At 36.9% G+C, this 17,377-nt stretch overlaps 1 protein-coding gene across 6 annotated transcripts in view; it reads left to right on the top strand.

Annotated features, from left to right (window-relative positions):
• Positions 1-17,377, top strand: part of LOC138707980 (F-box/LRR-repeat protein 2-like) — a 1,260,080-nt gene that overhangs the window by 853,672 nt on the left and 389,031 nt on the right. For all 6 annotated transcript variants that reach the window (XM_069838068.1, XM_069838065.1, XM_069838066.1 and 3 more), the window contains one exon: positions 7,012-7,245. In XM_069838068.1, coding sequence (XP_069694169.1) covers positions 7,012-7,245 — 234 coding nt within the window. The remainder of the gene's footprint in view (positions 1-7,011; positions 7,246-17,377) is intronic.

Below are 17,377 nucleotides of genomic sequence, written 5' to 3'. Positions count from 1 at the left end.
TTTCTGTCGTGCTATAATTTCGTTCAACTTTATTCAAAACTCTAGAGGCGTATGCTACGGGATGCTCTTCCGAACCAACCTTTTGAGATAACACTGCTCCAAGGGCAACTCCTGAGACGTCAGTCAGTAAAATAAATGGTTGTTTAAAATCGGGATATTTCAAAATAGGTTCACCGCACAAGGCCTTTTTTTAATATGTCAAAGGATTCTTGTTGTGGTTCTAGCCATACAAATTGTTTATCTTTTATTATAAGTTAGGTAAGTGGTTTTGCAATCTCAGCAAAATCTGCTATGTGCCTGCGATAGTAACCAATTAAGCCAAGAAATGAGCGGACTTCTTTAACATTTTTAAGAATCGGAAATTCTTGTACAGCTTGTACTTTCTTTGTATCTGGGCGGATGCCATTTCTATCTACTACATGTCCGAGATAGTCGATTTCGTGCAAGGCAAATGTACTCTTCAAGGATGTGCTTTTAAATTTGCTTCTCTTAATCTTTGTAAAACTTCTCGAAGTCTTTCAGCATGCTCTTTTATGGTTGAACTGTACAGGATGACGTCATCATTATACACAAAACAAGATACGCCCTTTAGGCCGGATAGTACTCCGTCCATTAGTCTCTGATATGTGCTTGGGGCTCCAACCAAACCAAATGGCATTCTGTTATATTCATAAGAACCTAGTGGGATGCTAAAGTCCGTCTTTTCTTTCTCTTTTTCTTCGATTTCCACTTGCCAAAAGCCGCTGTAAAGGTCAATTTTACTAAAATACTTTGTACCAGAGAGACTTTCTAATATTTCAACTATATTGGGAATGGGGTATGAGTCACCGTGAGTAACTAAATTTAAACCTCGAAAATCAGTACACAACCGGATTTTATCGCAACCGTCGGGAGATTTTTTTGGTACTAACACAATCGGTGCACTCCATGGACTACATGAGGGTCGAATTATGTTTTTCTTCTAACATGTCTTCTATCATCTCCTTCACTACTTCTTTATACTTATGTGGCAATCTGTAAGGATTTTTTTTTCATAGGATGCGCGTTCCCTGTATCGATCCTATGTTTTACTTTACTAGTGCAACCTAACTTATTGTCCTTAGGGTCCTGAAATACGTCCTTGTATTCCATAAGAACGTTCTTAATAACTTTTCTTTCGTTATCTTCTAAATGACTTAAATCTATGCTTTCTAGCATGTTTGCCTGATGGGAGGACTCTGATTCATTTTTCGCACGTACGGAACTGACTATGCCGTTGATGTAGTCAGCATGTTCTCACTATCACATTCTCGTATCTCTTTGTCTTCGACTGAGACTACCTGAGTAGTACCCAGCAACTTATTTCGAGGTGCTTCTAGGCCTACTGCTTCACCTGAGCAATTTATAAGTTTCACCGGAACCTTGGGAAACTGTTCACTTGGGGCGATCTGCACTAACATACGAGAAATATACACTCCGTTAATACCAAAATCGTCCACACCTGTGGAGTAACGGTCAGCGCGTCTGGCCGCGAACCCAGGTGGCCCGGGTATGATTCCCGGTCGGGGCAAGTTGCCTGGTTGAGGATTTTTTCCGGGGTTTTCCCTCAACCCAATATGAGTAAGTGCTGGGTAACTTTCGGTGCTGGACCCCGGACTCATTTCACCGGCATTATCACCTTCATCTCATTCAGACGCTAAATAACCTCAGCTGTTGATAAAGCGTCGTAAAATAACCTATTAATATAAATAAAAAATACCAAAATCACTGGGGTCCATTACCATGGGTACCGGAGTCGAAATACCCTTCTGAAATAGTGGTGAGCTATTTCTCCACAATGTCTTATTAAAATTACCCAACAAAGTAACTTCACTTCTAGGCGGAATAGTAACTCTCTTACTCTTAAATACACTTAATTCATTAGACATGTTAAACTTCTGAAGGGACTGGGTTGTCCTAGGACTTACTTATCGTTCCCTCTGAACACGTTCTACTTGATACGGCGGACTCACGTTTAAAACAGATTGTTTGTGGGTCGTCGAACGTTTCCGGGTGATCAATCCGGATTCAAACACGCCTACCCTTTCGCAACGCGTCGATTCGTTTATCAGGTTTACCCATCTTGCTTCGGTTTTCAGTCTACCAGTGAGAACATCTAGAGAAATACTATTTTCTCTCATAAAATCAAGACCGAGGATGCCTAATACCTCCGGTCCAAACGACATTGGACACACTAAAAACTCGTGCCGCTTTCGTACACCATTATTAAATTCAAATTCAATCATTTGAGATCCCTAGATTTCAAGATGATGTCCCGTTACCCCTATCGCTACCATTTGCAATGACTTAATCGGTGCTGCTGCTACACCTGGTTGTACTATCGATACTGTGGCACCTGTATCGATTAACCATTTATGTTTAATCCCGTCCACTTTTATTTCTACCATGAGAGCTTCTGTGTGAGGTCTTACCATGGAAAGGAGAGAAGGTAGCTTTATTGCCTCTCTGCCGGTGCGCACATTGAGGCGGTTGAGTTTACCGAATTATTAACTTGTTTTTGAAAAACATTCTTCTTGCTTCTGCAATACTTGGCAATGTGTCCTTCTTTCTTACAATTAAAACATGTAAGTGGTTTTCTATAACTCCTAACTGCTTCAGGGGTTTGGAATTATTTCCCTTTTGAAATTGTGCTGTTCGAGGCTGAGCTGTGTGAGCAGAGTAATTACCCCTCATCTGTTGTCGTTTGCTGCGACAATATCTAGATAGGTGTCCCTTTTTGTTACAATTAAAACAAGTTATCTGATCGTTTACTGAGAAAACGTTTCTAGGGATTGCTTCGTGCCTATTCCCTCCATTCGTTTCTATATTGTAGGCAATTACAGCTAATTGAACGGCGTCCTTCATATTCTTAGGCATTCCGAGTTGCACCGTTTTCCTATTACACCTTTCAAGCCAGCGATATAAGCTGCTAGAAGGCGTCTATCCGCTTCTTCAGCTAATATTTTCCGTTCGGTTTCGTTTCCTTCATCTTTAATTGTCTTCAGGCTGAGGGCTTTTACTCTATCGGCAAATGCTTCAGGATTTTCTCCTTTCTTTTGAGATGCGGTTTGTAACTGAGTATAACGAAAATTATCTGGAAGCTTTTCTTTAAAACGTTCTTCAAATGCGATATGAATATTTTCATATGTAGCGCCATCTTCAATCAAATCTGGTCTACTATTTAAAAATTCGGCTGCAGGGCCTATTACTTTTAGTTTGACGATGTGCCGCTTGTCATCATCATCCAAATTTCCCATTTTAGCTGCAGAATTTACATTATTAAAGAATTCAGGTACTGGAAGGCTATTAGGTAATCCATTCCATTCTTTCAAGGAACTAGCGATTGTTAAATCCTTAACACGAACTCGTGAGGCGTGAACTGCTGCTAATTCAGCTTTTAGCCGGTCTATAATTTGCTCATGGGTTTCCATTTTACAAATTTTTAAATAATATTTTTCAAAACAAGATATTTTTAGTGCTGATAATATTGGTAAAGTTTCAGGAAAAAAGATCTCAATCAATTTGCGTATGCAATTAAAGAAATGAATGCATAATTATCGGAATAATAAATTCAATACACTGTACGTACATTATGGTTATGTATGGTTATACGTTAAGGGACATATACTCGCTCAAGCTGCTCAGTTCAACTAAAACTTAATTTTATCACTTTAGTGGTACAAAACAATAAGTCACATTCTATTTCACTAGAAGCATTGAAATACACTACACAGTACATACGAGGGTAATTGCATTAATGCTTATCAATATTAATTCAGATTGCATCTACGCTTGGAAAATCCAAAACCTGTGATCTTCTTAGGTCACATTAAATCAAGAAGTTAAATTTTCACTGAGGTCGCAATTGAATATAACACATCTATAAACAGTTCGCGTCGTATCCCCCTTCTGACACCAATATTTTGTTGTGCCCATTTCTGACACCAACTTTTTGTTATACTATATTAATTCTGACAACAATATTTATTATAGCATTTCTGACACCATAATTTATTGTTAAGCTCTATCATATCTGACACAAGTAATTTGTCGTGGCGCTTGCCGCGACAAGGGCGGATGGCTTATCTTCGAGATAATCGCGAGTTATAATTTCTATCAAAATAACACAAACTAATCAAACACTGCGTTATACTTTATAAACTGTTCTTTCTTGTGGATAGGAGGGATTCCTACTTAGAATGTTATCTCAGGTTTTCGGAAAAATCACAAGTGTAGAAATTCACTATTACTAAGTTTATTAATAAAAATTTCAATTTACTATAAATAAAATATTGATTCTTGAACGATTTGGAAAGTATGAAAATTTCTGTTTATTCTGAAGTACCAAGATAACTAGTTAAATGAAAAGTTTAAAGAATGATCTGATGATTTCACTTACAATAAATAGTAGGGCGAACCCTAATGCTGGTCCCAGTTTATCCCATTTTCGATGCCATTTTCAGAACTTTTTACTGGACGTAGGTAGCGCTACTCCATGACCGCTGTCTTGACCAATAACTAATGAATGTGTTTTCGATGTTTCATGTCCTTTTATAAACTCTCGAACCGCGTCCTTTGTGACGTAAGAGAATGACGCTATTTTACCCGCGAATGTTCTGAAAAAAAAACGGTATTGCACTCACTAAACACCACGCTTCTGATTCTTAACCATTTTTTCAAATCGGCGTTTCCGGTCGTTACTTAAAACAATACGGATTCAAGGAACTTTCACGACTGGATCTGTTTTTGATTTGACCAATGAAAATTCCGACTTTCGGAATCATCGCTAATTAAAATGTCTCGTCATAAGTCAGCTGTCGCTAAGTTGAGTTCGCGATAAAATGCAAGATGCAAACGTACGCATTTCTGCATGTTCAAGGACTGGACTGTGACTTTGATGACGTTAACTAAACTGTGCTCTGTAATCTGTCGAAACAGAAAGGGAGCTCTTTCGCATGTATTGCATACGATTTCGTTACTTCAAATTAAAGTGAAAATATATTGCTTATCATAATCCCTGGGCACAACAACTGTGCAAAATAAATAAGTAAAGTCACTCGCAGCTGAATGTTCTTACTGTAAAGGTTAAATACAATTTTTGTGCAAAATACTTTGAACTAGTTTTCGCTTTTTTAATATTCATATTTCACTATTCTGTGCAAGTTGTTGCTGCATCTTGATTAATTATGCTAAAAAGAAGCCATTCAGCGGAAAAGTAAATGCTTACATAATCTCAATTTACGACTTAAGCTCTTTTTTTAACTTGCATGATCTTAGTGTCTGCCTACACGTGGTGATTATGACAATTGCAGATTACATATCTTATAGAGTGCACAAAATCATAACTTAAAATCTAATAACTCAGAAATTAAGCATTTCCTGACTCATGTTACATCCTTTTTTCTTCTGTACATATGAGGTACTCCTGCTGAAGTTTGGCTTTGTTTTTTCTTATACCCTATGTGAAATTAATTAAAAAATGACATAGAATAGCTGTTTGCATATTGTAAGCTTTCTAATTTATTTTTGTAATCAGGAAAGTAACACACGAAAGTGGTAAAGACGTGAAAAGTAAATATTACTAACGATTTTTATAACACTCCTAACAAACCGTGTCACTTTTCATTTTAATTTTTCCTTTATTCCTTTATCGTCTTGGCTTGGCTTGACTTGACTTGGTTTTTCGAGTGGCTGGACACGAGGCGGATGCTTGCACTTACAGTTTCTTTAGTCAGATTGTAAGAAATGTGCCCTGATTTTCTAAGAGCGACAGGTGGCATTCGTGAATCAGATGATGAAAAATAGCTCAGCTTCGACAGAGCTACATCCCATCCTCTGACGAGTACCTGATAAGCCTCAAGTACTTCCAATACCAGCATCGGAAACCCGTAGTATCTCTAAGACTACACCCCAACTTGTTTTTCTTTGACAGATGACAAAAGGGTCATAAGGGAAAGTGAAGTGTTGGTGGAATGATGAATGGAACGGAAATACTCGGAGGAAAACCCTGTGAAACGTCTGTTTTGTCCACCACAATTTCCATTATCACCTGAATGGGGATCGAACCCTGGTTGGAAAACCAACCCGGTTGCATTTGAGACAGACATGGCAGTTGTTCACCCACACGTAACAAATGTTTTCACGGCCGAAAGAAAATGTCTCATAACACCAGTCGTAAATAACTAGAAGTAATGCTTACTCAGAATATATCTAATTAGGCTTGGTAAATGTTGAAATTAAGAAAATTTGCGATGAAAAATATAAATAATTATGCAGACAATTAATTTCTCCGTGACACAAAAGTCTAGGGACGTACTGAGTTACTAATTACATTTACTTCTTCATACTATGTTAGAAACAAAATCTAAAAGCATGTACTTAGGATAAATTTTGAGTTTATTGACTTCTTTTATTTTAAATAAAGACTTCTTAATTTCCTATTGTAATGTATTTAATGTGAATAATACCCGGATGTGGAGAAAGGAACTGACCACACTATAGCATTACCTCCTGGCTTATTTGCCTCATAAGTGGTGCCTTGTTGGTATCACTTGTGAGGTTCAGACCTCTCTTCGGACAGTTGACTAAACAACAACAATACCCGGATAAATTGACTGTTAGATAATGAATATGAACCAAATCCGTTCAGTGGTTTGAAAAAAATCGCTGTACACAGACACACGACATGCCCAAAAGCAATTTTTCGGAGTATCTTTTTCTGGAATGTTGTTTATCTGTTTACTCGGATATCTCGACCTTGACTCTTTTGCAGAATCATAATACTTCCTCATATACATTATAAAATTTGAATCTATGCCCAAAATAAGACCATACTTAATTAACTTCTATGCAATATGGATAGATAATAATTTGTCAGAATATAACTTAGTTATGGCCTGTGGAAAAAAATGGAAATGCACCATTCCCGTCCTCGTAATCAGATGATACAATACGACTGGTAATCTCACATTCTCACGCGATTCTTTGTTGCAGTTGCTAGGTCAGATAGGAATGGCATGTCCTAACCTACTGGAGCTGAATCTCGCTTCCACTCCCATCACGGACAGGGGACTTGTGCAACTTTGCATCTCAGAGGACGGGAATCGCCAGTGCCAGAATCTGCTCCGTCTCATCGTCTCCGACACCGCGGTCACCAAGGCAGGAGCTACCGTGGTTCTGCAGGCGCTTCCCAAACTCCGTGAATTCGACTACGACCACATATTTGATGTAAGTCTTGTCTTTCGAATTCTAGAGCAAATTTTGTCAAGTGCGAATATAAATATTATTCAAAAAGAAATGCATTGAAGGGTATTCACGAAGGATGGTAATAAAAGATATGGTTCTTGAAATCGTTTTGAATAAAAAGAAATTCATATGATCAGGCGTCCGATTTCGAACGGTTAAGGAAGCACGGTTATTTTAATCTGCAACAATACGTAGGGTAAATCCGGCCAAGCGGATAAGCAAAGAATAAACAAAGCCACAGGCTATATTTTGGTGCTCCCAAAATAAAAACTTCTTGACTTTGGTTGTGACACATGTTGTCCACATATCTACAAAACAGCAATTTGTTTCTCGTAACTACTGATAGTGATATGATTTGAGGAAGAAAATATAGTTAATTATTCGCTTTGCACGGGCAAAGCGAATAATTAACCCGGGAAAAGTGAATATCCCTATAACTTTTTCACCATTCTATTTAATTTATATTCACTGATAATAAAATTAAATCAACGCATTAACACGGTGTTAATGAGTGTAATTGATGTATTGAATATTTCGTCAATCTCTGAAGATGCCGAAATCACAAAGGTGGTTGATTCTGAGTGAGCATTAACTGTTTCTTCAGCTGCTGAAGAAGCTGGCACCGCAGAATTTGTTAAATCTGAGCCAGCTGTCGTTTCACTGATTTCTGTCTCAAGTGGGCGATCTGTAAGTTCATCTGGAGCAAACCCTTCATCAACAAACAAATTATGGTTGTATGGCCAGATAGCAGAACCAATGATTGGAAGATTTTATTTCTTCAAGTGCTTTCTTCATGGCTTCTTCAGACCATTTGGCTTGCTCCGTCTTCCTCTTGAAAAATTAAACCATCTGAAAACATATTACGACCTTTTTAAGTAAAAATTACGATCAGTGTTGCTGATTTATAATTTAATTAGTGTGACTTAATGCCTCCACTATGTAAAATGATCTAATACGCTTTATTACAATAGACAAATATATACAAAAATACAGCTGATACTTATATAGTGGATAAGTTATCCACTTTGCCCTATTCACTTTGTCCGCAGACGTCACTTCGCTTTTCATTTAAGGTTATGCAAACATAAACGTCAATAATCTTCTTCGTAAGTACGGCATTTTAGAAGTAATTCTATCACATATATATTACTATCACATAACAAAGAGTTTCTGCAGTAATGTATGTCATACATATGTTTCTCTTACCTTGAAATATTTTAAGAAAACAGTCAATTTTCTTCAAACACACACTGACTTCGTCTCTTACTAGCTAGAATGACGACAAGTCAGTTCTAGCAGCAAAATCTGGTTGGGATTCTTCCCCAACATAGCAGAAAGCGCTACCTGTTGGCGTTTCTAAGAAATAGGCATTATTCTCTTTGCCCGGGTTATTCGTTTTGCCCGGGTCTCCCCTACGCTTTCACAGCTCTAAATCACGTTTAGAGAAATAAAGCCAGAAAGTGTAGACATACCTTTCTTATGTTCACAGCTACATAGATAGGTAATGTTATTGTAGTCAAAAACAATGCTTACAGTAGATTTTCAAATATACCGCTCTTTGCATCAATACTCTTTTTCCCTCTCGTGTGAATCGTGCATCAGTATCGTCAACAATGTTAACATTATTTTCTCTTTGATAATGATATCCAATTTGCAAACATAGCTCCTGTTAACTTAATTTACATAATATGCACTCCCAAGTGACTTATGATTAGGGACCGTATCTTGGCCGAGACAGTAAGATGGTAAGGTTAGCTGTTCATAGAATATATTGACGTGACGTCGTATTTGGCGCGTGCCACAGCTACTATCAGGGAAAAGTTGCATCTTGTTTGTGTTTCAGTTGCCGTTTTATTCATGATTCAAAACTAGACTTCATAGACTGTTTGCAGTGCATTATAGTGATAATGGCTGTTACTACGACGATTTTCCTATAATTTAAATTATTTGTTCATTTATTTTACTCATTTATTTTTATTGACAAGGCCTTCTCTTTCAGTCAAACAGTATAAAAATGCATAGAAGATATAAATAACACCAACACTGAAAGCAATATGATAATAATAATAATAATAACAATAATAATAATAATAGTAATAATATGTATATGTGATTATTTACGAGTAATTCCAAGAGTTGAGGAATTACAATTTAGTACTAAATATGACAATTTGTGTCAAAGAAATGATATTTCAGAATGAAGGAAAATTCTGAGATATTAAAAATAAAAATCATATTCTACAAAAGTTATATTTGAAGAAAGACCATATTCTAGAGACGAAAAGTAGGCCTAGTCTTTTTGACAGTCGGCTTTTGAAAGTAGTCAATGTTTGAAATTAATTATACAATTTTGTTCACTATTTGCAAAATGATTAGACTATAGTTTTATTAAATAAAATACCTTGTATTACAACATACATCACTGTACATAACATTATAAATAAAATTTGTTCAATGTAGGCCTATGTTCCTTATAATGGTATAAATAGTAAAACTAGCGTATTCTAGTGTACATAGAGCTTAAATAATATAACTGGTAAATGAGAGTGCAATTTTTAAAGTAGTCTATGTTTTGTTCTACCAATCTTGACCAAACAGGAGTCGGGTGAGCACACAGAACTACTTCGCTTGCTAGATGCACGCAATCATCCGCTACAGTAAAAACTCCGGTAATACTTATGGTCACCAATTTCGGTTAGGAAAGTTTAAGTAATATATATATTATTTAACCACTCATTATATTGTTTGTCTGTGGCACCAAGCTCTGTTACGAGTTAAATGAAGCTAACAATTAAACTTTACTAACTGGTCGTGTGCGAGAGGTTAAGTAGCTAACCACGGCAGTGAATCCAAAATGGAGTATGTTTCTTGATACGGTATACTCTAATGCCACGTGTTAGAATAAGGAGACTACAATAACGGTATGTAGTACAAGAGAGTTTTTGCCCGGTTGGTATGAGTGATCGGATACGGTAAAGACAAAAAGTAATAATTGCTCCAGATCACATCATTTGAAGGCATGGAAGATGGTTTATTAGGGGATATGACATTAAATAATGTTGATAGAAAAAGGATAATTCAGGTATGAGGCTTGGAGAAGCCTAGATTTAATTTAAATCAATTAAGTGTTGACGAATGTGGACATAGAGTATTTGAGGTTATGTTACGAACTTTAACTTACGCTTATACTTGTAGTCAGCGTTGCCAATTTAGCGAATTTGAATACTTTTTCTGAGACAATTTTATTTTTTTTAACTCTTCCATTGCTGAAATTGGTATTTAGCAATTTTTCAGGATCCTCTAACGACAAAAAAAAATTAATCAATTGATAAGGAATCTAGCAACGCTTGAATTACGGTTTGGCGACTTTCCGTAGTCTTCCTCTTTAAACATTAATAGCCTGTTTTCAAAATTATTTTATATTTTCTCTTTTCTTAAAACCTGAAGAATAAGCAGATACAAATTTTAATATAAAAAAATGTTGCTATATCACGTAAAAATATAGGAGAAAATTGTGCGTATTTCTAATTAACTTACGCGGCACACCGAAAAATTCAAAGGACGTTTTCTTCCAGCAATCTTCTTTTGTTCCATTATCACGCCACCTTTTTCTATATTTTCTATTATCTCTTTATAGTATTTCTCAACAAGGTCGAGTCTACACCTGTGGAGTAACGGTTAGTGGATCTGGTCGCGAAACCAGGTGGCCCGGGTTCGATTCCCGGTCGGGACAAGTTACCTGGTTGAGTTTTTTCCCGGGGTTTTCCCTCAACCCAATATGAGGAAATGCTGGGTAACTTTCGGTGTTGGACCCCGGATTCATTTCATCGGCATTATCACCTTCATCTCATTCAGACGCTAAATAACCAGAGATGTTGATAAAGCATGGTAAAATAACCTAACAAGGTGGAGTAAAAATGAACTTCCATATGCGCTGAAATTTGATGCCCTTCAACTTTTCAAATCTTTCCTTTCCATAACTAGTTATTTCAAGGAATTATGAATAGAAAATAGGTGTATGTTTATATAGAATATTGCATGTATTGTCCAAAATATAAACCTCACATCACATCAAATCGTGACTTGAAGCATATAGAGCGTGATGAATTAATCAATGACGCACTTGGCTACCTTGAACTGAAGTGTGGAGTTTACCAGTCATTGACGACAAAATCGAAAAATTTAACGACCTAGGAGTTCAGTTATACAATAAACACGCACCCTTGAAAACCAGAGAAGTCGGTAAAATGCCCTGCGCCCTGGATGTGCGATGCCATAAAGTTACGCACGACAGACAGAGACACTGCTTATCGTAAATACAGACGGAGCAAGGACGAATTAGATTTTAATAATTACAAAGTTTTAAGAAATAAATTTAATCAAGCCGTAATAAATGCTAAATTTACGCCATGCACATTCCCTTATCCTACCTTAGGTCAGTGCGAAAGAATTGTGGCGTAACCTTAATAACCTGGGTCTAACAAAAGCGAAAACTCGGGTAGATAACATTAAATTGTCACTCAATAGTCTAAATGAACACTTCGTCACTGCTCCACCTGAACCATTACATAAACATGAGACTCTTGAATTACTCAGATCTTATCCCAAACCTGTGCGGCATAAATTCTTCCTTAAACGCAATAACTCGACTGACATAATAAAGATGTTGCGACGTATGAAATCTAAAGCAGAAGATATAGACAATGTAAATATAACTCTCCTGTGTAAAAGAATAGATTTTGGTCCTGCCGGCTGTTACCCTACTATTCAATGTATGTATTATAACTGGGTCCTACCCTCACTCTGGAAAATGGCATTAGTAAAACCTTTACCTAATTCTAACACACCTTCTACAACAAACCAATACAGATCGATATCATTCTTCTCACGCTTTCAAAAGCATTAGAACATATTGTACATAGACAAATTACGAACTGTCTCGACGAACACAAACTCCTTGATGACTATCAATCGGGTTTTAGGCCTGGACATTGCACTACTATAGATTTACTTAAAATGACTGAGGACATCCGTGAAGCTATGGATAGGGGTGAAGTAACGGCAATAACTTTTCTCAATTTCAGAAATGCCTTTAGCTCTATTGATATCGACCTGCTTCTTGCAACGATGAAGACTTTGCACCTGTCAGACAATACCTTGAGCTGGATGGACTCCTACCTACGTGGCCGCCAACAGTGTGTTTCATTTCATAATCAGTTCTCCCAATGGTGATGCACAAAGGCGGGAGTGCCCCAGGACTCCGTATTAGACCACTGCTCTTCTCTATCTACATTAATGACGTACCAAAAACTTACAGTATTGCCGATATCACCTCTATGCCGACGACCTACAACTTCACATACATTCCAGACTCAATATGATCAATGAATCAATTGATAAGTTGAATTGTGACTTAGCCACTGTTTCCACTTGGGCAGCCAATTTCGGAAACGCAATTAATCCAAGTAAGACTCAAGCTATAATTATTGGAAATAAACGTTTAGTTAACTCTCTTAATAACACTAATCTTCCATATGTTACATTGTAATTTTCAAGTAAAAAAAAACAATAAAAAATGTGTTCTTCCATTCACTGTTTGAGTCGCTTAAGAAACTTCTTGGCCCAACAACTAAAACTTACCCTAGTACAAACTCTAGTAATGCCGCACTTCAATTATTATGACTTTCTGTTAAGTGACCTAAGTCCTGAACTGTCAGTCAAGTTACAGCGAGTTCAGAATATGTGCGTCAGATACGTGTACAACATTCGACGATATGATTACATATCACCGTCCTTCGCAAGTCTTTTCTGGCTCCGACTCAAAGAACGTAGAACTTTATACTCTTCGGTTCTTCGTTTTTACTCTTTCGAATTCAGCACACCTCAACACCAAATTACCTTTCGTTTCGTTTCTCTAACCACGACGTAAATACCAGATCACTTATCTGTGGCACGTTAAGTATACGTCTCCATAGAACATCTCGTTATTCATCATCTTTACAGTATCCACCTCGCGACAATGGAATTCCTTGTCACAAAGTTTTAGTGGCTGCAAGAGAATAAAATTAAAAAAAAATAGCTTAAAGCAGCAGTCTCAAACATGAGCTGATTGGGCAGACCTTGATCCTTCCGGAATCACACTGCTCTCACGAGGGCAGCTAGATAAGCGTTCGGGTATGTTCGTGAAAGTGACGTCAAACACAGCGTAATATGAACAGATCGACTCGGCCACTAGTTACACATTGCTTTCCGTTAGCGTCCGTAGAGAAATGGCTCTGTCTAAAGTGGCTAGGAAATCTGAAAACTATGCGTTACGAGAAAGTTTGGAAAAAGATTATTTGTTTACAGAGAGTGGAACTAATAAGGTTGAGATAAAGGAATTTTTAGACAGTCTTTAAGCACCCTGTACCAGAGTTTATTGATGAGGAATGCATACAAGATATAGTCTTTATTAGTGATATCACTGCGCAACTGAATTGTGGCGCTCAGAAACAAAGTGATACAAGTGACATTTAGTAAGTTTTGAGATAAATGACTTTGAAGTTGAAAAGGCAATTAAAAAATATGTTACAGGACTATATTGCTGTAAAGTTACAGTTGTGTATGTTGGTACCTATGTTTTTTTAACTTCTAAATATAAATTATCTATTGTATATCACTTTAGGTAAAATATGGTCCTAAAGTCACTTGTATTATTTTTCCACGAAAATATTTTTGTGGAGAAGTAATATAAATGCAAAAGTTTTTAGTATTTGTATATTATTTAAAACAAGAACAAGAAAATTGCTTACAGCGTTCAAACATTCCTGTTTTAACAGCATTTGAGCTTTCTGATTATCATATAACACAAAATGTGTCTCTATAACCGAACGAATCACTCAGCCAATCTTCTTAACGTATCCAGCTGTTTGCTGACAACATAAAGTCCACTATAGTCTATTCACTTTTTTCATGAGAAGTGAGGGTAATTTGAACGGTGTTCATTATAGATGCCTGTTGCTAATAGCCAGAGTAGTCAATATATACTGCAGAGCTGTGTCTTCTGCAATTGATATTGACGATTTCAATTTACTTCTTTTGTGGTTTATGGATGGACAGTATAGAAGAATGTGTTCCAGATCTTCATCATGATTATTACACCACAGACAAGTAGGAGTATCAGAAAGGTGAAATCGGTGTAGGTAATTGTGTGACAATGTGACCTGTTCTGGCTCTTATTGAAAATGTTGAACATGTCTGGGCAATTTTTTATACATTTCCAGGTCATTTGGTTTCTTCTGAACGAACTGTAAAATTTTTCCTTTTATCAGAAGAGAGCAATTGTTGATCCATAAGTTTATAAAATGAGACTTTACTGAAGCAAAGTCATTGGGTAGAGATATCACTTGAAGAGGTCTTGGTTCCAAATATGTTGCCTATTTCGTAACGTTATTGACTTTCTTGTTTTCCGGTATACCACAATGACTAGATATCCATTGAAATTTTATTTCCTTTTGGAGTCTTTTTAGTTTACTTAGTTGTTTCTGAATTGGAATAATTCTATGTGCTTATAAGTTTGGCACATATTTAACTATATTAAATATACAGTAGCGTGCAAATTAATCCGAACAACGTAATTACTTATTCAACAACACTCAAACGGGATAAAAAAAAAGGATCTAAGACATAACTCAGTAATCTATGTGGCCTCCCTTGTTCCTAATAACAGCTCTGAGACTATTTGGCATGGATTACACTAATTTTCCACAAATATTCTTCATTTCTTCATTGCGAAACCATACACCAATGAGGGCAGAAATCATCTTCTCCTTTGTAGAACAATCCATTTTTTGCATTCTTCTTTTGCAAATTGACCACAAATTTTCAAATGGGGTTGATGTCGGGTGAGTTGCCTGGCCAGAGGAGTACCTGAATATTCATCTTGTTGAAGAATTCTGTAGTTTTTCGAGACGTATGGCATGGTGCCAGGTCTTGTTGGAACACACCTCTGCCATTCGGAAATGATTTTTGCAGCTGGGGGACGATTCTGGTTCCCAATAAGTGAATATATTTGTCAGAATTCATCATTCCCTTGATAGGTATTAATGCTCCAGGCCCTTCATGTGTAAAACAACCCCAAAACATTACTTTAGGGGGGTATTTGGGTGCTTGTTGGAGATGAGCTGCTGTTACTTTCTCGGATCCTTTCCGTACGTAAGAAACACGGTGGCCGTGGACCTCGAAATGAGACTCATCGGAAAAAGTACGTACATTCTTCCAGTCATTCACTGTCCAGTGTTGATATAATTTTGCCCACATTAAGCGGTTTTTGCACATAACAGGATTTAGCAGTTGCTTCTTAATAGGCTTACGAGCCCTTCGTCCAGCTTCCAAAAGCCTACGCCGCACTGTTGTGACGTGAATATTCGCCCCAGTGGTAGCCATTAACTCGCGGGTTAAGTCGACAGCAGTTAGTCTAGGATTTAATTTACTTTTCCTGACAATTAAACGATCATCTGCAGGTGAAGTCTTCCTTTTCTGGCCACGGTTTCCTTTTTTCAGGGGTGTGATGGATCCAGTCTCCCTGTATCGTTTTATGATCGAATTAACAGTAGCCAAACCGAAGTGACATTCTGCAGCAATTTGCCTCTATGTCATAGAAGAATGCTTTGCTAATGTTATAATTTTAGACCGTTTTCGTGGAGTTGTATCCATTTGTGAAGACGACAGAATGTACACAGGATTGCAGTAGGGTAAACCATACAGTTATTGGCCACCTTACAGTTATTGGCCACTTGAATTGTGATGTGTTATTATAACACAGGTTGTGCAAATAATTAAGTAATATTTTGCCAGATGGTAGCAGCATGTTTTCTTATTTGGTAGTTACTTTAATTTTCAACAACAGATAGCACTGTGAGATGAAAAATATATTTCTGCAAAACATACGTTCCCAGGCTTTGGTTTCTTGTGAAATTCTTAAGAACTGTGTTGTGGTTGAGTCGTAATAATTGCCGTTTCTTTTAACTGGTTTTCATTATTATTCCAATTATGAGGTAAGTACATCTCTATTTTGACTTTACACTTGTAAAACGTAATAAAATACAATCCCTAAATTTTGAAAATTTACTGGCTAATAACTGTTTCATTATAACGCATTTTTTAGTTATTGGCCACCCCGGCCAATAACTGTAATTTTAAAATAATTTAAAAAATCAATTATTTTCCTTCATTTAACTTATTAAATGTCACTATTTCACTAGTATTTTTATTTTGAGTCCATTAAATGTGTGCATAGTTATTAGCCACGTGGCCAATAACTGTCTTAATGGTTGGCCAATAACTATTCTTATTTATTTTATACCCTGGTTAGGTTATTTTAAGAATCCAAAATGGGCTGACTATAAGCCAAAGGTGATGAAGGTAACATTGAAAGAATTGGAAACACACAGGACTTCACTTAGAGTCATTGCTAAAAAGCACGGTGTTCCTAAGGCAACTCTAAATATCAAAATAAAGAATGCTAAAACGGAAAGGTGATTTGAATCTTATAGCTTAGGAGGAAATTGATGAGTGTTCTGAAAATGTCATTTCGTATCGAACACTGGATGCAGACAAGTCTACAGGGTTGTATCCGATCTCTGATAACGAATTTGAATGACATCATGTGCGTCAGGAGTCACACGACAGCTGAATTGTGCGCGAGGTGCCAGACCGGTAGTGAGTGATCTCATATAGTGCACGGCGACTCTCAGCAGAAATTCCCAAGAAAATCGAGCCTTTCTGAGAGGGGTACATAACAATCCTTTCCGATACCAAGTACAGTTAAGTGAAAATAAAAGAAGCTTGCAATAAATAAGGTTTCGTTATTTCCAAGAAACGTATCTTCTGTATACTTAATAAGATTGGTAAAGCTCGAATGGAATTAATTTGTATCATCTTGTGGGGTGCGGCGACTTATGACAGGGGTGGATTTGCTTGCTTTTTCCACTCTGGAATTAATCCCATCCGAGCTTTGCCAGTCTTATTAAGTACACATAAGATGCCTTTCGTGGAAATAATAAAACCACGTTTTTTGCACGCTCCTATGATTTTCATGTAACTGTACTTGGCATCGGAAAGAGTTATGTACACC

Source organism: Periplaneta americana, chromosome 10, assembly GCF_040183065.1.
Source record: "Periplaneta americana isolate PAMFEO1 chromosome 10, P.americana_PAMFEO1_priV1, whole genome shotgun sequence".
NCBI lineage: Eukaryota > Metazoa > Arthropoda > Insecta > Blattodea > Blattidae > Periplaneta > Periplaneta americana.
This window is presented reverse-complemented; position numbering and strand designations above follow the sequence as displayed.